Source organism: Trifolium pratense, linkage group LG2, assembly GCF_020283565.1.
Source record: "Trifolium pratense cultivar HEN17-A07 linkage group LG2, ARS_RC_1.1, whole genome shotgun sequence".
Taxonomy (NCBI): domain Eukaryota; kingdom Viridiplantae; phylum Streptophyta; class Magnoliopsida; order Fabales; family Fabaceae; genus Trifolium; species Trifolium pratense.
This window is the reverse complement of record NC_060060.1, coordinates 25291315-25317302: the sequence shown is the minus strand read 5'-3', so window position 1 is coordinate 25317302 and position 25988 is coordinate 25291315. Positions and strand designations below refer to the sequence as shown.

At 31.4% G+C, this 25988-nt stretch overlaps 2 protein-coding genes and 1 non-coding gene across 6 annotated transcripts; 2 read left to right on the top strand and 1 right to left on the bottom strand.

Moving 5' to 3' along the window:
• Positions 1 to 68: 68 nt before the first annotated feature.
• LOC123907737 (protein SRG1-like) lies at positions 69 to 4493 on the top strand. Of its 4 annotated transcripts, none has more exons than XM_045958107.1 (5): positions 69 to 308; positions 2016 to 2282; positions 2863 to 3110; positions 3549 to 3873; positions 4053 to 4493. In XM_045958107.1, exons 2-5 carry the CDS (start codon positions 2049 to 2051, stop codon positions 4299 to 4301), a joined length of 1056 nt encoding a protein of 351 aa, XP_045814063.1. In that variant the 5' UTR covers positions 69 to 308; positions 2016 to 2048; the 3' UTR covers positions 4302 to 4493. The 4 variants fall into 4 exon arrangements, with proteins under 4 accessions (XP_045814063.1, XP_045814064.1, XP_045814065.1 ...); XM_045958108.1 differs by having other exon boundaries at positions 106 to 308; positions 2044 to 2282; XM_045958109.1 differs by having other exon boundaries at positions 108 to 308; positions 2022 to 2282.
• A 769-nt stretch (positions 4494 to 5262) lies between these two features.
• TRNAD-GUC lies at positions 5263 to 5334 on the top strand. Its single transcript has one exon. It is a non-coding gene; the product is annotated as a tRNA-Asp (tRNA).
• A 6167-nt stretch (positions 5335 to 11501) lies between these two features.
• On the bottom strand, positions 11502 to 14901 carry LOC123907987 (probable UDP-arabinopyranose mutase 1). Its single transcript, XM_045958474.1, has 4 exons — positions 14386 to 14901; positions 12846 to 13096; positions 12582 to 12750; positions 11502 to 12037 (listed from the first exon to the last, which is right to left on the bottom strand). Exons 1-4 carry the CDS (start codon positions 14707 to 14709, stop codon positions 11687 to 11689), a joined length of 1095 nt encoding a protein of 364 aa, XP_045814430.1. The 5' UTR covers positions 14710 to 14901; the 3' UTR covers positions 11502 to 11686.
• Positions 14902 to 25988: the final 11087 nt, after the last annotated feature.

Sequence of the window (25988 nt, the reverse complement as noted above, 5' to 3'; positions counted from 1 at the left end):
ATACAACAAAAAAGTCAACAAAATTGGCTTGATATTTTCCATGCTTTCCATGCCTTCACAATCAACACATATAAAACTGCATATAAATTTTTTCCTATCCAAAATATATGTGGTTAATAATATCATCCTCATTTTCAAGTCATACTTGTCCCATACATACCAAATCAGAACCGGAAGCGTGTTTCTTCTTCATCAATAATATCATCCTCATTTTCAAGTCATACTTGTATATATAGTACTCTTCATTCAAGCGTTTCACTACATCCAACAAAGTGTTCGTTCTCCCAAATCATCAATCCAAAATTAAGGTAAGAATTATCTCATTTTTACATGCACATGCATCTCTTCAATTTTCTGTTGTTTGTGAATAAAACAGTTATAAATCAACTGATATTGTTGAATTAATATAAAACTGTACCTGTAAGTACATGATGATATGGCAACTGTAACTGTAAGTACATGATGATATGGCAACTGTAACTGTAAGTACATGAGTATAAATGAACTTAATTCATCCCATATAAAGACTTTCCGGTATTTAAAGAAACTTTTTTTTGGTTTTTTCTAATTTACCTTTTATAATTTGGGGTATTAACCATCAACCAATAAGAATAAACTATGTGTATGTGAAATAAAAGTTGGTTACAAGTTATTTGTGGGCGTCACATGCAAATTTACTTATGTGGTTTGTTCTCATTATTTGTTAGGCAAATATCCCCATGTAAATAATGACACCTTTAAAGGAATGAAGATGTTCCAAATCACCTCGTGTTGCTCCAACTCGCACACTTGATTCTCTTTAGATAACAAATGATAAGCTTCTTTAACCGAATAACCTTCGTAGGGATCAAGTTGTCATTTCCAAGAATCAATAATACTCACCTGCAAAATTATTTACCAGAGTAGCACAACATTCCACAACTACTAGATATATCCTCCTCCCAAGCAAACAACCGCCTTCGCCACCTCCAACCCCCACCTTCGACCCCCAAACCCTGCCAATACATCTCAGCTATAGAGATATTTTTATGTAACGACAAATTAAAAAGTAAAGCTATCACCTAAAGGAGCGTCCCCAACCACCTATCCTTCCAAAATAACGTATTTTCCACATTTTCCACTACCCTCTTTACATTCTCCTCAAACCACCTTCATACGCTCAAACCAACACCATCTCTAACATCCGCTAAAGCCCTTCTCCCCCCTCCTTTGATTTTTCCATCTTCCAACCTGGCTATACTTCGCCACTAAAACCTTATACTACAAGCTGGTCTCTTGATTAACATATATCCTCCAACACCATTTACATCCAACAATGCATAATTAAACTCCCTAATCTTACACAACTCTAACCCTCCTTTGTGGTGAACAAATTTTATGCTAATCCAATTAATTTTTCTAGAATCCTCACTCCCCCTCCCATAAATTTTTTTAAAATAAGAGATTAAAGGGAAAAAATTATACTTGTTGGAGCCTTGAAGAAGGAAAGAAAGTACACCGGAATCGAAGACAAGACATATTTTAGCATGACAAGGCGACCACCCATCCATAAAAATCTACTCTTCCAAGTAGAAAGCTTTTTACGAATACGATCAACCAGCGGAAACCACAAATCCAAACAACAAGGATTACCTCCAATTGGAATGTTCATTATGCGAGATGTATTATTGTGCAAGATTAAATAATTTTGAGAACGGTTGATTTAGACATGTCACCTCAATATTTGATGTCTTTAATGAGTTTTCATAGAATTTCATTACTTTTAATCATTCAATATCATCATATTAAAATCGAAGTATGTCACATCATTTACAATATATTAAATCATCATTTCTAAATACCAAAATCTAATTGAGGTTCAAAACTGAGCGATTTTAAAATTCGGGAACCACTTTCGTGAGCGGGTGAAAATAGAAGGATTAAAACCATAATTAAGTCTGTAGTTTATGAGAAAAGGAAAGATATATAGTCAATTTGAAATCATTTTATTTTTTGACAATTTGAAATGTTATCAGCCTAAAAAAGAGGATTCATCACTTGAAGGAAAAATGTTCAAGAACTTTGGAACCTCAATATTGGTGCCTTCTGTCCAAGAGCTAGCAAAGCAGCCAATCATAGAAGTTCCAGAAAGATATCTTCAACCAAATCAAGACCCTGTTGTTGTGTCAAATACAACTTCTTTACAACAAGTTCCAGTCATTGATCTTAGTAAATTGTTATCTGAAGATGCAACTGAGCTAGAGAAGTTTGATCATGCATGTAAAGAATGGGGGTTCTTCCAGGTTTGAACTATTAATCTTCCTATATTATATTTTTCACTGGTAATGTTTGAATTCTGTGTTTTTAGGTATCATAATGCTAGGCTGCTAGCTTTAGTTGACCAAGTTATTTTTTTGGATCTGTTCTAATAGGGCCGGCCGACGAATAAGGCGACTAAAGCCTTCGCTTTAGGCCTCTCCAGCAAAAAGATATTTTTATTAAATTTTGCTTTAGGTCTCACTTTTGAAAATTATTGGGCTGGCTCTGTGTTACTGGACATATTGATACAACAGAAAAATATAGTCCTGTGTGACAGGTTCAATGTCAGCTAGGGAAATTTTCTGTTAGTACAGTTCACCACGTATTAGGATATAGATTAGGATGGAGGATTAAAGTAATCAAGAGAATTAGAGTAGCAACTATATCATTCATCGCCTTTTTGGTTCCTGATCACCTATGAAGCACAGACACAACACTGATACAATACGGACACTAACATGTCGACACCGATAATAATTTGAGAAAATGACATAACTCATGCTTCATAGCTGATCTCTAATTTAAAACATTTTGTAATAATTCTAATATTGAAATTGATTACAGCTGATTAATCATGGAGTCGACCCTACATTGGTGGAAAATATTAAAATAGGGGTTGGAGAGTTCTTAACTCTTCCAGCAGAAGAGAAGAAGAAACTTTTGCAAACGTCGGATGATATGGAGGGTTTTGGTCAATTGTTTGTTACATCTGAGAATCAAAAGTTAGAATGGGCAGATTTATTCTACACTACAACTCTTCCGTCTCATGGAAGGAATCCCCGCTTATTTCCAAATATTCCACAACCATTCAGGTTTCAAATAATTTTTTCATTTCGTCTTTGTTTCCTAGCCACAATGTTGTCAATTGTGGATCGCGAAAAATAGTTCTTTTTTGTTCAAATTTGGTAACTCAGTAGTGCTACAGTGTTTGTTATAGTCGCTATTTGACAATAACATGCACTAAATATTGTATCACAAAACAACATCGATTTGTTCAAATTCAACTACATTGTAGTGCTATAATAATGCCACTATAGGCCTATTTAACAATCCTGTCTAACCATTATTTTCCTCTAAACTAAAATAAAGATTCTTTTATCAGGTTTATCGGATACTTGATGTATCTTATCCATATTATGAATCAGATACATCAGTTATTCAATTAACCTGAAAAAATGAATCTTTGCATATATACACGAGACTAGAGGGAGTAATTATATTACTCTAACAACCATTGTTTCATATTGCAGAGATAATTTGGATACATATTGTTTAGAAATGAAAAAAGTTTGCATCACAATCATCAAACATATGGAAAAAGCTCTTAAAGTTGAACCAAATGAAATGCTAAAAGTACTTGATGATATGGTTCAATCAATGAGGATGAATTACTACCCTCCATGTCCCCAACCAGAAAATGTCATTGGACTGAATCCTCATTCTGATTCTGGTGTCTTAACCATCCTTCTCCAAGCCAATGATATTGAAGGTCTCCAAATAAGAAAAGATGGACAATGGATTTCTATTAAACCACTCACCAATACTTTTGTCGTAAATATTGGAGATGTGTTGGAGGTAATTGATAGAAAATAATACTTCATCCGGTCTTAAATATAACAGAAGATTTAGTTTTTAAATTTATTGAGAATCTAATGTATTTGGTCATACCAGATTTATTTGATTCTTAATGAATCTAAAAAGTAAATCTATGAAGTTTAAGAGTTAATATGAGTTGATCTTAAATTGTTGTGCAGATAATTACCAATGGAATTTATCGGAGTATTGAACATCGAGCTATCGTGAACTCAAAGAAAGAGAGAATTTCAGTTGCTTCATTTCAAAATGCTAATATGAGCAAAGTTATAGGTCCAACACCAGGACTTGTTACTGATGAAAGGCCTGCATTGTTCAAAACAATTACTGTAGAAGAATACTTCAAAGTATTCTTTTCAAATGAGCTAAAAGGGAAATCATGCCTTGATGTTATGAGAATCCAAAATTAGAATAGTAAGTGATAAAAATATATAGTATAGGACTATTTGGACTAAAAATAAATGTTGTTCTCTGAAAACAGTTATACCATATGTGGTAGCATAGAAACAATAATTCAATAATGTGGATCTGTAAACATAAATATCATATGGGAATTTAAAATTATATTCTCAAACTATAAATAAATACTTCAATTCACAACACAGAACATGCAGATGTGGAGATGAAAATTACTACAGTAAATAAGGATTCCTGACTATATAAAAGTTGTACCTGTTTTAATCAAAATTGTTCGCTGACGTGGTAATCTCGCAACCTCAGTTGGAGCTGCAGTATTGCTAATGTGGTAGTTTCTGCAACTCTATCACACTCTTAATCACATGTACAGCCACAATATAACTGCGCATACAATATTAGACATTTTCTTTTAAATTTTATCTCTAAAAATTAACATTTAAGAGCTCCAAATCTCAAAATGTTTCAGATCTATTGAAATTTTTTATTTTTAAGTGTCTCTCAACTTTGTATTTCAAGCATCTCTCTATCAGTATTTAAGAGGAAAGTGAGACTCTACTTTTGTGGATAAATAGTGTAGCACGATGGTGTCACCTAGTATAGATTGTGAATATTAAAAATCATTTCATACTGTGCACCTTGCAACCTTAATGACTGCATGTCTACAATCACAACGACCACAACCGCATCCGTGACTGCACGGACGAATAATCAACATAACACCGAAACAAACATACAATTGCTAATTAAGATAAAATAAATACTGAAGTTTTAGTATTCTGGTCATAACAGAAAACATACGGAGGAGTGTATTGAAATCCTAAACTACCACAATGAAGCGTGAAAGTAAAAACGAAAATAAACACCGTAATTATCTAATGCGAAACGACGATCTAAGCATATCATCCTATAATATATAACCATCAAAATTATTATTTCTTATAAATTAATCAACAAGTCGTTGTAGTATAGTGGTAAGTATTCCCGCCTGTCACGCGGGTGACCCGGGTTCGATCCCCGGCAACGGCGTTTTATTCCTTCTTTTTGCATAATTCCTTTTCTCGTTGCTTCTTGATGCAAGGTCAGACTCAGAGACGCGGTTTCACACTCTCAGTGGAAACAAACAAATTAATTATTTTGAATTTTGACTTCCTTTTTGCTTTGTCTACTATGATACGTATACGGTATGGATTTCTCTTACACGTGATATTATCATATTTTAAATTAACCAAAAATAATAATATATTGTGTCAAATAATAATAATATAAAAAGGTTTAATTTTATACAATGTAAATTGTTAAAAACTTAAACTATCAACGAATCACCATAAATAATGTGTAATTTTTTTTTGACAATAATAATATGTGTAATTTTAAAATTAATTGTGTAAATCAAATGTTTTTAATGATTAGACACAGCCCAACACATATGTTAAGGCTTGGGACAAATTATAAAATAAAATATTTTTAATTTAATTATAATATTTTATTTTTTGGATGCAAATTTTTTTGTTAAATTATTATAATCGGCCTTGTTTAACATTTATTTATCGATCCGTAATTAAGTTTTTTTTAAGAAGTCAAAGAATAACCATAAATAAGGTATAAGAGAGGCCTAAAAATAAAATACAATGAGTTTAAACAAAGAGTTTAAAGACTATGCACCGTCAGTGTAAATTAATTTTATACTGACAACCAATAAGAATGAAGCATTCTTCCACATCATATTAAGAAAGTGGAGTTTAGTGGGGTGATGTGGCGAAAAATATGATTGATGTTGGTTGATAGTGTAAAATTATTTTATACTGTCAGTGCATATTCTTTTTTCTCTTAAACAAAATCGTATTATAAGTCGTTTGACAAAAAAAAAGTATTATAAATCAAGGTAACATACAAAGTCAAGGAGAGAAGGAAGGAAGACCATAGGATCTATGAGAAATTTCTAGCCATGCCACAAAACATCCTAATTTTTGAAGAAAAATAATAGAACAATTTTTTTTGCACCAAGAATGAGAGCATGGAAGATAGAAATCAAATTCTCCACATAGTAACAACCAGCTATTAGAGGCCTAGACAACTAACAGGATTCGACCACCATTGATGACAATCAAAACTAAATTTTTTTTTCCTAGTTTAAAGTCACCACAAAGAGACCATTTTAATATTCCTCATCAGTTGATCCTTAGACAAAGTCTTAACCTTAAAAATACGATTGTTGTGTTCCTTCTGAATAGACCAAGAACATGTCGCCCGGATCAAATAAAGAACATTTCCAAGTTCTAACATCATAATCGATAGGTAACGATCCTCTAAATTGCAGAACGTGAACAATGACTTCACGTGAAGGGCAAGAGAGAAATCTAGCCAACTTGCCACATCATACCAAACAGTCCCAAAAAAATCAAAATCAAAATCAAAATCAAAGAACAAATGTGAGAGACTCCACCTTACTTGTATGACGTTATCATTGATGTTAATTATTGGACAAGAATCTATGAACAATATTAACAAATAGATTTTTTATTTTTTTTTACTAACATCAAATAGAGTGTTTAATGTATGATTTTTGTACAAATTTAAAAGTAAACTTCAAGCATTTAAGCAATATTGCGGGGCGAAGAGCAATCTTCAGCATTTAATAGGCCTAAGCCCAACCTAGCGTCGAGCTCGATCCAATATCGTGATAGTCCAAGGCCATCTATTATGTTCAACGATCACAGAAGCTGACATTTTTGTAACGGCCGACATCAAAATGATTGTCATTTACTGTGAATCATAGTTTTTTCAGCCGTTATTTCGACAACCATTAACGTCGAGTTTGTTAGATCCGCCATCACATTAAGGGCATTGCCTCCGCGCTGGATGCGATATATACCCTTCTCATGTAGAGGGTAAAGTAATCTAATTCTTACTCTATAAACCTTTCATTTCACGTAAAAATTGTCAGTAATATTTTTTAGATTACGAATACGCCGAATCAAAATAGGAATGTTTTCGTTAACAGTGCAGCTTTTTATTATTGTGTCAACTAACACCTTTAAATCACGGTCAACTTAAAAGTATATAATTCCTTATCTCATAACCAAATTTATAATACATTTCGCATGGGAGTGGTTATGACCTTATGCACCATGCATAAATAACGAAAATTGCTTAACGCGCCCCCCAGATTGTTTAGCGTGCCCCCATATGCTTAACCCATATGCTTAGCATCCCCCGCCACCCAGATTTTCTCGCGTGCCCCCCAGTTTTTTTTCCGTCCCCCAGGTTTTTTTCTAGCGCGCCCCAAATATTTTCTCGCGCGCCCCCAATCTTTTTTCATCCCTCAGTTTTTTTTTCCTCCCCCAAATTTCTAGCGCGCCCTCCAGTTTTTTTTTCCTCCCCCAGATTTCTAGCGCGCCTCCAAGTTTTTTTTTTCCTCCCCCAAATTTCTAGTGCGCCCCCTAGTTTTTTTTTCCTCCCCCAAATTTCTAGCACGCCCCCCCAATTTTTTTTCCTCCCCCAGTTTTCTAGCGCGCGCCCCATTTCCAATTAAATAATTACTTAGTTCCTTTGAAGTACATACTATAAGAACCCATTTTAAATTAATTGTGTTGGATGATTATATAGTCATATTTTAATTTAAAATTACATACTAAAACATGTACTGTAATTATGGTTTAATTAATCACAATTAACATAAAAACTATTAAGTATATCTAATGATTTTGGAGTACAACCCTTTGAAACCATTTCACAGCAAAATGATTTTCGCATGATTAAGTACATCTAATGGTTTTGAAGTACATATCTCTGAAACCATTCCACAGCAAAATGGTTTTGGAGTACAGATCTCGAAACCATTCCACAACAAAATAGTTTTGCCATGATTTTAGTTTAAAACAAACTACTAAAATATTTAACCATACATAATACTCTGAAAATTATCCTTAATCAATAAACTAAAATTCAATTAATCAAAATTAATCAAAATTTAAAAATAAAATAAAAAATCTGGGGGGCGTGCTAAGCAATCCGAAGGGCACTAGAAATCTGGGGGGCGCTAAGCAATCTGAAGACGCTAAGTAATCTGGGATAAGTAATCTAGGATATGTATACATGTGCAAGCCAAGCACCATAACTTTGCCCATTTTGCACATAGGTAATTTTTGTTTATTACGTTGAATAATGCCTTGAGGTTAAATTGAATCTACTTTTACCGAAAACTAGTGACAAAATTATTCATCAAACCGAAAGTAATAATCACAAACTATATCATGCAAGTCATCATTATTTTGAATCAATTTTTAATTTAAATATTTTTATTTGTAATAATGTAATATCTGTCATATCATAATTTTAAAAGTAGTTTTTCTTTTTGTTACCATTTTTTTTTTGGTACATTCTTTTTGTTAGCATTTTAAAAGTTGTTGTATTGTAAATAAAATCAAATACTTAATATAATTTGGCGAATATGATCGATTTATATTGTAAAAAAAAAATTTATAGTGAAGATGTCTATGATGAATTGAATCTATTTCAATATATACACAAATGTAAAACCGTATCAATCCAAAAATAAAATCGCCAACCGAACTGAACCAATCCAAACTGAAACCGCAAACAACCGCATTTAGTTTTAACTGCACGTACGGATTATTTTTCTTTTAAACCGCATGATTTGGTTTGGTTTGCGGCTTTCATTTCAGAAAACCAAACCAAACCACAATATTTAATAACTTAGCTCTATCAACTATTAGCAATCAACCCAAATTGAGTCCATAAAATAACAGGCTATCAAAACATATCATTTCACGCGATCATGAACTATACTATTGGTATTAAAAATAAGTTATTATGTATATGCAATTTATGTATTGCATATCGTATCATGTAAACAATAAAATAAATTAAAATTTCCTATGTTTATTTTGTAAGAAGTTGAAAATATTGTCCTATTTTTTATATCGTGATAAACCGCACAAATCGAACCAACCCTAAATCCTAACCGCATTGGTTTGGTTTAGATGACCTTTTAAAAATCAATCGAACTAAACTGAACCGCATGCATTTTTATCTCGCGGTTATGATAACTTTTATGTTCAAAACCAAACCAAACCGCCCTCTCAATGAGCAATTGAGTATTCATGAGAAAGTCACTTAATTATTTTTAGGTACGAAGTCACAATTATTTTTAGGTACAAAGTCACCTAATATTTTTATATACACTACTACTGTATTTCCATTTTAACTTATCCACAAAAGTCAAACTTATCTAATTTTGGCAGGAACCCAACAATATTCGTCCAACAGTACACCGATTAATGACATTACAGAGTGGTTAATGATATTTTAGATGTCATCATCTACGTGCCAAATTAATACTATTATTATGCAATCCACGTTTTGTCACCCCTACTTAAAAGGCAAATAAGTCGAGTGTTCGGGATTCAAATCTCGGTTATAATCCTATTGACTGAGCTAAGTTCACAAGAACATTATTTTAACTGTATTTTTCTAATAATAATATATAAATGTAAATATTAATGTATAAGATTTTATTTGATTTTTTTATAAATATTTTTAAAATATCAAATTTTTATAATTTTTCTAATAAACATGTAAATTTTTTTTCTTTTGATACATTAACAAGTAAATATATTACTAATGATCAAAATTATACATTGACGTCTAGTGGTCAACTATGGCATTGTATAAAAACATTATTATTAAATCCTTATTCTATGCGGGTAGGCCCATTATAAGTTTGGTAAACTGGACTAAAGCAGCCCAGATCCGGGCAGGCTGATATTGACAGATCTTCTACTACCCTTAATGGGGAAAAAATCTTATGATAGTTGCCATGCCCTCCCCAAATTGTCCATACCAAGTGATTTATATGACAATTTGACTCCTAGAGAATATCCGCAAAAAATACCCACAATGGATAGGGTAAAAACTCGCATGTTGGGTACGGATATGGATAATTACCCGCAAAAATGAACGGGTATGAGTGCGGGTACCTTAGTACCCACCCCGCCCCATACTCACGTAATATATATTTATTTATTTTATTATATAATAATATATGCAAATCAATTTTAAACGATACAACTCTATTAAACTATTAGATATTTTTAATAAAAATAGAGTCAGGATCCGTTGACACCAACTAGTTTGACACCAAATGTTACACCTCTCAATAACGTTTTAACCGATATAAATTTTATAAAATCCACCGTTGGATTGAAAGTTTACATCATATAGATCATTTGTGTAAAATTTCAAATAAATCCAAAATCATTTGATATGTTATTGAGATACATCAAAATTAACGGTTTTTATATTTTTTTTTAAATGCCGTTAATCTTTATGTGTCTCAATAGCATATCAAATGATTTTGGATTTGTCTGAAATTTTACACAAATGATCTATATGATGTAAACTTTCAATCCAACGGTGGATTTTATAAAATTTATATCGGTTAAAACGTTATTGAGAGGTGTAACATTTGGTGTCAAACTAGTTGGTGTCAACGGATCCTGACTCATAAAAATATTTATTTATAACATAATACAAAAATAATGTGGTTAGTAATAATTTTGTTTATAATTTTCATGAGTCAATAATAAAATCTTTGAAATTTTTTTAATTCTATTAAAATTATAATTAATCAATTTATTTTTATTAAAACGCGGGTAACAAGTACAGGTATGTAGAGCTGTAAAAAGGGCCTTAAGGGGCCGGCCCTTTAAGGGGCGGACCCACTTATTCCTGATTATTAATTTTATTTAAATTTTAAACAATTTTTCTAGTGTCGTGAACTTATTCTCTTTTTCTTCAATCAGCACTGTCCACGATCGGCACCCTAAAAAAACTGTGTTTAAAATTTAAATAAAATTAATAATCAGGAATAAGTGGGTCCGCCCCTTAAAGGGTCGGCCCCTTAAGGCCCTTTTTACAGCTCTACAGGTATGGGTACCTAGGTACCCACAGGGTATGAGGACGAAGAAAAAATTGTTACCCACGCAGGTATGAGAATAGGTACTATAGTACCATACCAATACCCTACCCATTGTCATCCCTAGATTTACACCGTCAGTAGATATCTTCTTATAAAATTTGCACTACCGAAAAATATTTTCTGGTGGATGGGAGGACATGAGGGATATTATACCGCAAATACAATAAAGATCATATTTATAATAATAATAATAATAATAATAATAATAATAATAATAATATAAATATTAATAATGACATCAATATCAATAAATTGTTCTGGAATCTAGCAAAATCAACAAGAATCATAATAATATAATAATGCTAACAAATATGATGAAGATGATAAATGAAAACTGTTTGAAAACTACTCTCATCTCATAAACTATAACAAGTTATTTCACTTGGCAGCAGCCACAGCAGTTTTGTTTTCAGTTGTCTTCTCTTCAGCTGAGTTGTTAATCTCATCCCAAGCTTCAATCCATGTGACCATGGCATCAGCTAGTTTGACAAAGTAAGGATCAACAACTCCAAGTTTCTCCTTGACTTGCTTGGAAAGTTCAATGTAGCATTTCTGAACAGAGGTGGCATCTTTCGAAAGAGTCGCGGCTTGGAAAAATGGAATGATCTCTTCTTGCCAGAAGATACCTTTGTACTCCTTTTTCAGATTCACAAATGGGTTACTTGCTTTGCTGTGCCATATGTATGGAAGTCCAGTTTTCACTCCAAGTCCCAAATGGTCACAGATAACCTGTCAATTCATAAATGAGTTGTCGATCATGATAGGTTCGGGATTGTAGTGAATAAAAAAATGCAACTAGTTTAGATCGATAATGCATTAATCTATTGAATCTATTGAATTTTATAATCTTTAAACATTCACTGACAGTTTAACAAATTGAACACAGCTATTCAATCATATTTTAATTGCACAAGTGTTTAAAGAAAATAATAATTGTGTATCTCACCGTCATTATTATGTGGTTATTAAACTCTACCGTATTCAGATCTTGGGGATTTGATCTCTACATTTTCAAGAAGATGCTTGGAAGGAGGAAAAAAAGGTAATTTTCATATCACAGAAAAGAGTGAATAATGTGCATAAAAGTATAGTAGAAAAGCATGCGTCATCAATAACATTCGGTTATTCAAGAAACAAGACAATACAAACGAGGAAATATCATAAATAAAAGGCACTTATATAATAGAAATAGCAATTGATAATGATCATGAAGTACTCCTTGACTTGTTGATTTAAGGATTGTTAACAGAAAAGGGAGACATGATTAATATACCTTAATGCACCAGCCAGCCCACATATCGTCGTAACGTCCAATAGGCTGACCATCACCCATGAGTCCAAAGTACATTGCAGGCCCAATCAGTTCACGGTTGAAAGCCAAGTTCATACCGCACATAGGGAAAAGTGATCCCTTGGGAATGGTCAAAACAGCATCAACAAACCTGAAAAATATACTCAATGATTAAGCAAATGCATATAAACAAAAGCATATAATATCAATTAACCGCAATGAAGGTGCTAACTACATAGTACATACCTAGTGTTCCTCTCATGGGGCTTGACAAGCTGTGTTGGAGCATCATAATCAGGTATGTTGAGCCAAAGGCCGTGAGAAACAGCGGTGGGGACACCTTCACGAAGACTGAAAGGGTATCCACGGACGAAATCAGCACCGTCTCTGTAAGGATCATAAAGGGTGTTGAAGAAAAATGGAGTGGACGGACTTAGGAGATTCTTAATGTGCTGCTCAAGCGCATTGATATCATGGCCAGTTGGGTCTTTGGCAACCTGCACAAAAATAAAAAACATTGAGGAAATTGTGTATACGAAACACAGAACATTCCATGAAATTGGTCTCAAAAGAACCTGCAGGCTGTTATTAGTATCACGCAGATATCAAAGAACCTACTTACAGCAATAATTAAATCCTATGAAACACTAACACAGACACCGAACACATCAACAATGCCAATAATCTGAGAAAATGAATTAATTAGTATCCTTAAGTAGTGCCCGGGGGCACTAGTTAGCATTTTCCTTAATTTAATATATTGACATGTATCAGTGTTGGATTCCGGACACACCTTTAATTGGAAATATCGGTGCTACGAATATTAAATCAGAGTCAATAATTCAAAGTTAGTTGAAAATGGATAACTCAAACAATAAGTTGAGAAAAAATCACTTTAAATTTGACTGGAAATCATTTTGTCCACAAAAGCCCCCAAAAGCAAAATGGAAAAGTTTTGAAGGAAATCATTATGTCTACAAGATCTGTTCACATTATTGATGTCAATCATCTACAAAGGTAATGAAAAACAAAACCTATATGAATGTTAACAATCTGGATAGATCCAGCTGTATTTGAAATCATTAGAACTGAAATCAATCTGATCTAATTCAGATTCAATTCCTTTTCAAATGCAATTCTCATGTTTGAAAACCTCATGAAAAATTCCAATCAGGTCAAACCAGAATCAAGGCTGTTGATTCAAACAATCAAATCTCAAAAAATTCAAATGTATTTCAAAATGCTCAACCATTTCCAAAGTTAAACTCATTCTCATAATTTAACAAAATTCAAACAAATTCAAGAAAAATTAAAATGAATTCATGAGGTAAGCCATTCCAAATATACACACTCAATTCACAAATCAAATCTCAAAGTTAATAACCCAAACAATAGTACAATAATCTCTTAATAATAGCCCAGATCTAACTAGAAAAAAATGCTGAAATTGTTAGGCTGGACGACATGACCGGGTAGCTCACTTGTGTGAGTTTAGGATGGCTTTGTCATTTTCTCTATATACCAATAAATAAATAAAAATAAAAATAAAAACTCAGATCTAACTCCAATTCAAATCGAAAAACCCCTAAAACCCTCAAAAAAGCAAATCACACAAAACAAGTCAATTCAATTTCAATTCACGACCCATCAAAGAAAAAAGCAGAAATCAATAAACTTTAAGTCAAAGCTAGAATCTTTCCGATCTAAAAACAAGAATTAACAAATAAAAAACAAAAGGGTATAATAAACAAATCAAATAAAATGAAATGAAATAAACAACACTTACAAAGCAATCATCATCGATGGTGTAAATATATTTCTTCTTAGAAACCATATAACCAAAGCAACGACAAGCAGAATCCTTGAAAGAGATACAAGAAGCTTTAGGACCCAAGATCCTATTAATATCATTACGATTATAAAGTTCATAATCAAAACCCTCAGGAACCTTGATAACTTTTGTAGGGTCACCATCTTGAACAATGATGAGATGATACTGTTCAAAAAAGGGTCTCCACATCTCTAAGAAATCAAGGTTACGGATCGTAGGGATAACGATGTCAAGTTCATCTTTCAAAAGAGGGACTGGTTTGGATGATGTAGCAGCCATTGTTGAGAGAGAGATTAGAGAAAACAAGAGGAAAGTGTGTGTTTTGTGTGTGTATGAGAGAGTGAAAGTGTTAACGTTACTATATATATAGAAAAAATGGATACTTTTTCGAGAAAAAATACAAAATGGAAATAAAAGTGTTGCGGTTGCGGATTGGACTTTGCGTGGTTACCCGTTTGAACCCAAATTATGGGTTTGTTTGCCGTATACAGCTGCTGGTTGATCATACACGCGTAAGGCGTAACGGATCTGGATTGGGTGCAGTTATAAAAACACACAGTTGGTCGATGTTTTAGATTTTAGCAGTTGATTGACAATTTGACGGTTCTAATTATGCGGTATAAAATTTCATAATTTTATACGATTTAAAATTTCAACTGTTTATTTTAGATTTAACGGTTTTGTTCAATTATTATATTAATGTTACTACTTGGAATGATATTAGGGGTTTTTTTTATAGAAAAATAAAAGTGAAAACAATTTTTTTTATTGGCTAGAAATTTCATATTAAAGTTAAATAAGTATAGTGTCCAGTATTCGAACTTCAACTCCTATATATGTAATATCTCATTATCCCTATCAATCGAGTTAAATTTATGGAAACTCATCAAAACAATTTTCTATCTAAATTTTAGGGGGTATTGGATTGGGATTTCATGGAATTTTAAAAGATTTTTTTATGACAAAAAAATCTAGAGTATTCAATCAAGACTTTTACAAAAGTTCAATAAATCTTGTGCTATTTAATTAAGACAAACGTGATTTTTTTTTCAGGACAACCAAATTTGTTGGTATTCAATTGAGATTTGTTACTACTTTTAAAATGTCTATTGGTATTCAAAAGTCTACCGATTTTGATGGATTCTTTTTTGAAATGAAATTTGAGAGACTTTTTAGTTAAAAATACACTTGATAGACTTTTTCAACAATCTCACTAAAAGCCTTCAGACTTTTTTGAACTCTCCAAGACTTTTTACTTTCATCATCACTGTATTAAATTTCTTCTTCTTCTTTATTACTTTCTCAGTTCATCATCACCGGTTTTCTTCTTCTTTTCTTTTTGTTCATTTTTTCAACAATCTCACCAAAAGTCTTGAGACTTTTTCAAACTCTCCAAGACTTTTTACTTTCATCATCATTATACCGGTTTTTTTTCTTCTTCTTCTTCTTCTTCTTCTTTATTACCTATCAAATATGCTTTTTTGCAAAAAAAAATATTTTAACAAATTCTACATTTTTTTTATAAACTTTTGATTCATTACAACTTTTTACAACAAACGAATTTTTTTCGTCACATTCATCTGCTTATGTTTCCCATCAATGGTGGTGGTGGTGGTGGTGGTGGTGACCTTTTTATTGGTGATTAGAAACATATACGTTAAAAAAAAGTAAGAGTTTTTTATTTTTATTTTTTTGTTTAAATATTTGCATTCCCAAAAAATATAATTTTTTTTATTAAAATTTATAGATTCTTTTAAAATTTTCCAAATATACAAAAGTTTCCTAATATATAAAGTATTAAAAAATCTTGATTGTAAAAAGTCTTTTGAAAAAAATATCTCAAAATCTATTCAAATCATGTTTTAAAAATCTTAATTATAAAAAAGTCTGGTAATAAAAATCTTTAAAATCTCACAAAATCAATATAGTCCAAGAAAATCTCATAAAGTCATCAAGATTTTTTTTGCCAAAATTTTCACATAAAATCTCAATCTAATACAGTGCCCTTAGTCTCTTGAAAAATAAATCATGATTCTCATTAAAAAAATAAATCATGATAACTTAGTTCATATCTAAATTTTCTATAAAAAGAAATTGGTTTTTTTAGGATGATTTGGGAGAGTCGTGAAAGTTTATGTAAGTTTGTAATATTGTTTCATAACGGAAGATTTGATATATTTTATTTTTATGGTCAATGGATGATTTACATTTCTAACAATTTTTTTTTTATAAAAGAGGGCCGAAGCCCAAAAGAAACAAAACTACAAAATTAGGAAATTTTTTTTTTCTACCCCAACATTTTTCTAAAAATACCCAATATACCCTTATTAAAAATTAATATATTTTAATTTTTTTTATCGTATTATACTGTTCCGGTAGAATTTCCATCCTCCAAAAAAACTGTTCCTGTAAGTATTTATCATTACCGGTAAGTTAACTTTACCGGTACACACTTTTTAAAAAGTGTTCCGGTATGTTAATATTACCGGTACACTTTTTAAAATATTTTCCGGTATGTTTATGTTACCGGTACACTTTTTAAAAAGTGTACCGGTATGTTAAAACTCAGTTCATGAAAAATGCAAAGTAGCTGTGTGAAAAACTCAGTTCATGAACACTTTTGATTTCAAGTTTCAACCCTGAAAAATTACAAGAGATTCCAATTCCAACCCAAGGTTAAAACAATGAACAGAGAAGGTAGACAAAAAAAAAGTAAATTAACAGAGAGAAAGAGGAAGAGATAAGGAAAGAGAGAGAATGGACAATGGTGGGTCTCTTGGTCTCGGGCACTGTTAAAAAGTGTACCGGTGTTGCATTTTTCATGAACTGACATACCGGTACACTTTTTAAAAAGTGTACCGGTAACATAAACATACCGGAAAACATTTTAAAAAGTGTACCGGTAATATTAACATACCGGAACACTTTTTAAAAAGTGTACCGGTAAAGTTAATTTACCGGTAACGATAAATACTTACCGGAACAGTTTTTTGGGAGGATGGAAATTCTACCGGAACAATATAATATGACAAAAAAAAAAAATTTAAAATATATTAATTTTTAATAAGGGTATATTGGGTATTTTTAGAAAAATGTTGGGGTAGAATGAAGATTGTTGGGGTAGAAAAAAAAAATTTCCAAAATTAGATGGATATTCCTAGGCATGCAAGCCTCGGAGACATTGTCAAAAAGAAGACTCTGAAGCTCCCTAGGCGGAGACTCGAGAAAATGAACATTGAAAAAACTTAGAGAGTAGCTGAAATTAGCTAGCCAATCAGCGCTTCGCTTTTCTTCACGCCAAGTGTGAGACAAATGAACTTGCCAATTCAACTTCAGAAGTTGTCTGATACGATGCACTAAGGTGGGTATGTTTCCATTAAATTTATTTTTCTTTGTCACCATATCAATCAGAACTTTAGAGTCACTTTCAACATGAAGTTGTCTGATTCCCTGTTGGCGAGCAAGGTCCAATCCCAAGTACATTCCCCACATCTTCGATTGAAGAGCATCACAAGCTCCAATCTTCCGCGAATAGCCCTTTATCCATCTGCCATCTGAGTCCCTTAACAAACCACCATAGCCATGTCGAGCCATCACAATTGAGCTTCACCCACCCCTCTAGAGGTCTTTTCCATCTAATGAAGATAGTGTCATGTCGATTACAACTCCGTGATTGTTGAAACACCATTCGATCTCTTTAGCCATCTTGATAACCGTATAAGTAGGGTCAATTGGACGTTGAAATCCTTCTTCAAAAATTTCTTTGTTTCTCCCGGTCCACATAGAATTTGGGAGGCCATTTGGAATTGAAAAGGACCACATAGAATTCAAACTTTTATGTGGATGGTTGGACATGAACACATCCTTACTAATCACCGAAGGAGCAAATGGGGTGTTGGTATTTCTCCTTTATGTAACAAATGTGGAGTAGCAGATGAGACTATCATCCATGTGTTACGAGATTGCACTAGTACATTTCTAACAATTAAAAAAGACAATATGATTTCTATAATAGGAAAAAAAAAGTCTCTATTTTCTTTCGGCTTGCTTGCATCAAGGACTATAAGAGAAAGAAACGTCACATAATACATCACTATGCTCATAGAACGAATTCAACATTTTATTAGGTATCTGTTTACGTGGAAATTTGTATATCCAACAGTATCATAATAGGGTTAGGGGTTAAGATCAAATGACACCAACTAGTTTGACACCAAATGTTACACATTTCAATAACGTTTTAATCGACATAAATTTTATAAAATCCACCGTTGGATTGAAAGTTTATATCATATAGATCATTTGTGTAAAATTTCAGACACATCCAAAATTATTTGATATGTTATTGAGAGACATCAAAATTAACCGTTTGACTCTTTTTTTATATGTCGTTAATTTTTATGTGTCGCAATAACATATATATATATATATATATATATATATATATATATATATATATATATATATAATTTTAAATTAAATTTTTAAATAATGTATCCCAACCGTATCGTATCAAGAATTTTGAAATTTTTTCCGTTTCGCCGTATCGATATCGTATCGGTATCGTGTCATATCAGGGCTTGATAGGTTGCCTCCCTTGAGTCGGCCTTACTACCAATAAAATTTATAATAATGTAGGAATAGTATCACTTTTATCCTTAAAATGAAAAATCGACTAAAGACCTATATTATGATGGGTCGTGATTAAATGACATCAACTAGTTTGACACCAAATATTACACCTCTCAATAACATTTTAACCGATATAAATTTTATAAAATCCATCGTTGGATTGAAAGTTTATATCATATAGATCATTTGTGTAAAATTTTAGACAAATCCAAAATCATTTGATATGCTATTGTGACACATAAAGATTAACGGCGTATAAAAAAAGAGTCAAACCGTTAATTTTGATGTCTCTCAATAACATATCAAATGATTTTAGATGTGTCTGAAATTTTACACAAATGATCTATATGATATAAACTTTCAATCCAACAGTGGATTTTATAAAATTTATATCGGTTAAAACGTTATTGAGAGATGTAATATTTGGTGTCAAACTAGTTGGTGTCATTTGATCCTGACCCATATAAATATAACTAAAATCAATAATGATAAAAAATTAACATTCAAATTACTGAAAATTGAGAAAACAAGTGACAATTATATATATTAAGTTAAGTACTACCAAAAAAGGGGTGGGATGAGTAGCTCAACTGGTTAAGCTAGTTGAACTAAGGGTTATCGAGATGGAGATCCAGGGTCCAAAGAACATTAATTGCCCGATATTTTTCTGATACGTGTATCAGAGAAGTATCCGACACGTATCAGTTATATTTTTCAAAAAAATAATATTAATTGGCGATACTTCTCTGATACGTGTATCGAAAAGTATCGGACAATATCGAGTACATATCATACACGATACTTCGTCATTTTTAGAGTATCTGAGCTTCATAGGAGACAACCCAAACAAAGAACTTTAGGCCCCTGAAAAAGGGAAAAAATTGCTAAGGAAAATTCAGTGAGTTTTTTTTTTTTGTTAAGGAAATTCAGTGATACTTGATCAAAGAGAGATTAATTTTAGGTAATAATACATGTTATTTTCCTTTTCTGGTAGAAACTAGTCGGACGTTGTTTGTTTTTTATTTTTTTTGGTCAAACGTTGTTTGTTTTTAACCCGAAAGAAAAACAATGAATGAGTGTCAAAGATGAGTGCTATTTTGCTTGAAAATATGTTAGGCTATGTTATTTGAAAATCTTTTCACCAAGAAAACTTTCTACATAAAGGGAAACTATTATTGTCTCGTACGACTCTCCAATCAATTTTTTACACATATCACTTTGTTTTGTTTAAGAAATTAATAAGGAAAATAAAAGTTTTTTCTAATTAACTCTCACATAAATTAAGGGTAGATGCTCTATGCTGACATGATACCAAATTATCAATTAAATTCAGTCATATGAGTCCAAATTAAACATAAATAATATTTTACAAAAAAAAAAAATTTGATTACTTTAATTTTCAAATAATTATATTTTAGGTTACTACTTTTCATTAATTATATTTTAGGTTACATATATTCTTATCATTTACTAAAAATTACTTTTCACAAATCCTATTCATATTTTTTTACGGATTCATATTTTCTTTCTCCCTAAGATCAAATTTTTTCGCCGTCGTTGCTTCACTTGTGATCCTTGAAGATCGCTGCTTCCTTAGGCTTCGGAATCACTTCTCCATCATTAGCCTCTTCACAATTGTCTTTCAGAATTTTGTTTCGGCTACGTTTGTTCCAGAATTTGTTCATCTAGGTACATTGATTTTATTTTTTATTCTCTTGTATGTTTTAATCACTAATTGTCGATTTAACAATTAAAATAGCAATTACAAATCACACAAGAATTAAATTGACTATTTCTTAGAGAAATAACGAGAGAATAGAAGATAATGTGATATTGACACATATATCAATATGAATAAAAAATTATTAAACTAAACTAATTAAACGGTTTTTATGAAAGTTGTCCAAAATTAGTTTTCAAAATATCATTCTCTATTTTAATTCAAGCTTTTGCAATTCATTATCCTCAACTGCTATTAGTTGAGCTGCGTACTTTTAACGTAGTTATTTATTTTCTATAGTTAATTGCATTAACTAATTGTATAAAGAGTACACGTTATCAAGCATATATATAATGAATAATCATATAAATAAAAAATAAATAAATTGTGAAATGAAAATTACTACATAAAATTGAATTGAATTAATAACTTTGAAAGATGGATAACACATGAAGAAAGTGACTGATATTAAGTATAAATAACGTGCATATTCAAAAAAGTATATATAACGTGAAGAAAAATATAAGATATTAATTAATTTTAACTTTGATGATTGAATGAGAAATGGGCCACATGAGTAACGACATGTCCTCACGATTAATTGATAGTGGGGGAAGCAACATGCAAAGTTAAAATATTGCAATGCATGTGTCGACTGTTTATGCTTTTGAGTGGTGAAATGCTGGCTACATTGCATGGACTGTAAAGTCTTGCCAGGCTATGCCAGGGTAGATTATACGGAATAAACAAACAAAATGTTTTCAGTTTTTTTTTTTTTCTATATATTTTTTGCATCTTGGAATGAATAACCATTAGTAGTACTCAAGAATATGCTTCTTTTTTCTTCCTTTTTTTTTTACATAAATTTTCTTCTTAATTACTAGTAGTGTTGAAACATGATAAAGGGTATGAACATGCATGGTGTGTAGTATATATATATATATATATATCACTTTGGCATCTACACATTATATTATGGTGACATCTAACATGCATAAGTGGAGAAAATCTTTCATGGTGTATAAGTGAATGATAATATTATAATGGATATAAATTTTACAATATCTACCGTTAGATTGAAATGTTATACCATATAGATTATCCATAAAAAATTGAAAAAAATTGAAAATCATTTGATATCTTATTGAAACCCATCAAGATTGATGATTTATGGGTTTTTATCGACAACCGTTAATTTTGATGGGTCTCAATGACATATCAAATGATTTTTAATTTTTTTCAAATTTTTTATAGATGATCTATATGATATGAACTTTCAATACAACGATGAATTTTGTAAAATTCGTATTTGTTATAATGTTATCATTCACTTGTGCAACGTGAAAGACTTTCTTCAATGTTTCATATTAGCCAAAGCCATTATATATATATATATATATATATATATATATATATATATATATATATATATATATATATATATATATATATATGAGCAGATCAACTCGATATCGAGTTATTAAGCGGAGTAAATCAATGGAGACTTACTCCTGGAGTCAACGGATCTCTCCTCTATGAAGGTGTGAAAACACAAGAAGGGGGGGTTGAATTGTGGTTTAGATAAATTATTATTTTTTCGAAGTTTTAACTCAAGTAAGATAACAGCGGATAAAAACAGAGTAAACACAAAAACAGAGTTCAGAGGATGAGAAAAGACACAACAAATTTATACTGGTTCCTCTCACAAAACGAGAGTAGTCCAGTCCCCTTGCACTTCCAATGGATTTCACTATAATCACACAAGATTGCAAATGCTCAAGCACACAGCAAAAGACTTCTACACAATGCTCAAGCACACAGCAAGCGACTTCTCAAACTTAAGAATGTAAATAAAGTTTGTTGAGATAATACAATACACTAAGAGAACCTTAAGATTAAAATACAATTAGTACAAACTGACTTCAAAGTATTTTGAATATGAATGAAATTCAAGGTTCAGAGGATGAGTGTTTGTATTGACAGATTTAGTGTGCAATGGATAACACGCGTGTTGTGTTAGACTTCAAAGATGAAGTGTTGAATATATAGCTCAAGAGTATGCTCCATGTGAATTAGATCGTTGTGCAAGGATCATGTAGCCAGTTAACGTTATCTTCGCAGTCTGAGATGAAAGCAACGTTTGCAGACCAAAGTGGTAGTGAGGTTTCTCTACTTTGTCAATGCAGAAGGTGTTTATACCAAACAGAGAAACTTCACAGTTTGACTTCTAAGCTCTCCCAATATTGGAATAAGTTTGATAAGCTTGATTATCCCTTTGAATTACTTATACCAATCTTGAGAAAGGTCCTTGTAACTTGGCTCCAACGTTCTCTGATTTTTGACTAACAAGAAAGCAACATTTCATTGCGCAGAGAACTAAGATAGCTTCTGAGTCACTGTAGCTTCAGAGTCACTGTAGCTTAAGAGGCAAAGACTTCAGAGTCAAAGTCTTTCAGAAGGTCCTTGCTTATGAGACTCTATCAGAACATGTTTATATTCTTCGGAACTTAGAATCATCAGAATTTGCTTATAATGGTCTTGCACACTAGATTAAAAAAATTAGTACTACCAATTGTACATTTAATACTTATTGTTATCATCAAAACTTTATAAATTTAAAACTTGGGGCTTTAGAACCAATTTTAGAAAAAACACACACACACACACACATATGGCACAAAGTTTGTGTCTTCATAACATGTCTTGTGATATGGGTAAAAATGCGTGAGGTGTGCGACATACACACACACACACACACATATATATGGCACAAAGTTTGTGTCTTCATAACATGTCTTGTGATATGGGTAAAAATGCGTGAGGTGTGCGACATGTTATTCTTTTAATGCGGAGTGCTAGTAACACACTCTCTAATACATACATTATAACACACTCTCTTTTAAAATTTATATACGCCCACATTGCATGGGATGTGTGTGTTAGAGAGTACATATGCTCTTAGCATTATTCTCCTTTAAATAATAGAAAAAATGTATTGAAATGTGTGTTAAAGAGTATAAATTTAAACTAATAAAAAAAGTATTAGAATGTGTGTTAAATAGTATTTTCTTAGCAATATTCTCCTTAATTAAAAATAAATGATTAAGAAGATAATATTTAATGATATGTAATTAGATGAATAATTAGATAATTTAATTAAATCTATTTAATGATATGTAATTAGATGAATATAATTAAACCTATATGAGAACTGTCATGATATTAAGTGACTGTATACTTCAACAAAAATAAGCTCATATGTAATTAGGGTGCGGGTGGGGTGAGTGGGGTTAAAATCCTGAAAAATAAAAAACAAGGGAACAAAAAATCTTGAATTTTAAAATGAGGGGCTAAAATTGCATTTAAGGCTACAAATATTAAGGAAATAAATTACATGGTTAAATATGATTTTTGTCTCTATAAAATTCATGAATTTTCATTTTTGTCCTTATAAAAAAGCCTGATGTTTTTGTCCCCAAAAAGTTTCTTGTTTTATTTTTAGTCCCTGATGACCAATTTATATTAATTTTAAAATCAACGTTATGACCCTTTTATGTTCAAGATACGTCTATATTTTGTCTAATCTATATATCATGTTAAATCTGTACAAGTTCATATTATGTTCAAAAACATTAAATTTTGTCCATTAAGTACTAAAAACAAAACAAGAAATTTTTAAGGGATGAAAAAAATATGATTTTTTGTATAAAAATGAAAATCAAAATTTGCTAATTTTATAGGGACGAAAAACATATTTAACTCAAAATTAAAAATAAAGTAATAAAAACCCAAAATCGACACTAGTTTTTACTAGCCAAATGTAATAAATGTAAAATTTAAGAAAAAATGGTGAATGATAAATTCACATAATTTATCCAAAATAATGTACTTGAGTTCTTTTAATAGTCGTAGTCAAAGAATTTTACTCATTGAATGTAGATTGTATTTTTCTTATATTAACTTGACAATATAGAATTTAAAATACGATTAAATAAAAGGACCGTATGATCTTCATCCAACGGATAAGATCTCTAAAAAGTTGCTGATGCATTCTCTATAAAAAGTAATTTGTCGATATAACAACTTTAATTGTGGAAAATCTTGATTGCTAGTGAGATTAAGATCGGGCGGCTCATATTATGAGTTGTAGTTCCAAAATACTTTTTATAACATTACGTGGCTAAGTTCCATTGGCCACATAGACTCACGATGACGATGAATTTTTAATATGCGTGTATGTGCACAGAGAGAGATATTAGATAGATAACATTATCTTAACCTAATTGTTTCTCTGTACCAAAAAAAAAAACCTAATTGTTTCTCTGCTCAACATCATTTGCCACCGTTTTTGCCTACCTTCACAACCATCGAGACATCTATTAATTTATTGAGCCCTTGATCATTTTACTTGCTTATCGATCGATCTGAGAGATGGCACAACACGAGCGCTTGTACATTTAATATTCTTCGGAACATAGAATCATCAGAATTTGCTTATAATGGTCTTGCACACTAGATTAAAAAAATTAGTACTACCAATTGTACATTTAATACTTATTGTTATCATCAAAACTTTATAAATTTAAAACTTGGGGCTTTAGAACCAATTTTGGAAAAACACACACACACACACACACACACATATATGGCACAAAGTTTGTGTCTTCATAACATGTCTTGTGATATGGGTAAAAATGCGTGAGGTGTGCGACATACACACACACATATATATGGCACAAAGTTTGTGTCTTCATAACATGTCTTGTGATATGGGTAAAAATGCGTGAGGTGTGCGACATGTTATTCTTTTAATGCGGAGTGCTAGTAACACACTCTCTAATACATACATTTTAACACACTCTCTTTTAAAATTTATATATACGCCCACATTGCATGGGATGTGTGTGTTAGAGAGTACATATGCTCTTAGCATTATTCTCCTTTAAATAATAGAAAAAATGTATTGAAATGTGTGTTAAAGAGTATAAATTTAAACTAATAAAAAAAAGTATTGGAATGTGTGTTAAATAGTACTCCCTCCGTCCCAAAATATAAGTAAAAAGTGGTCAACCAAAATGAATGTATTTGGACTAAATTTTTAACCAAATACATCCACTTTGGTTGACCACTTTTTGCTTATATTTTGGGACGGAGTAGTATTTTCTTAGCATTATTCTCCTTAATTAAAAATAAATGATTAAGAAGA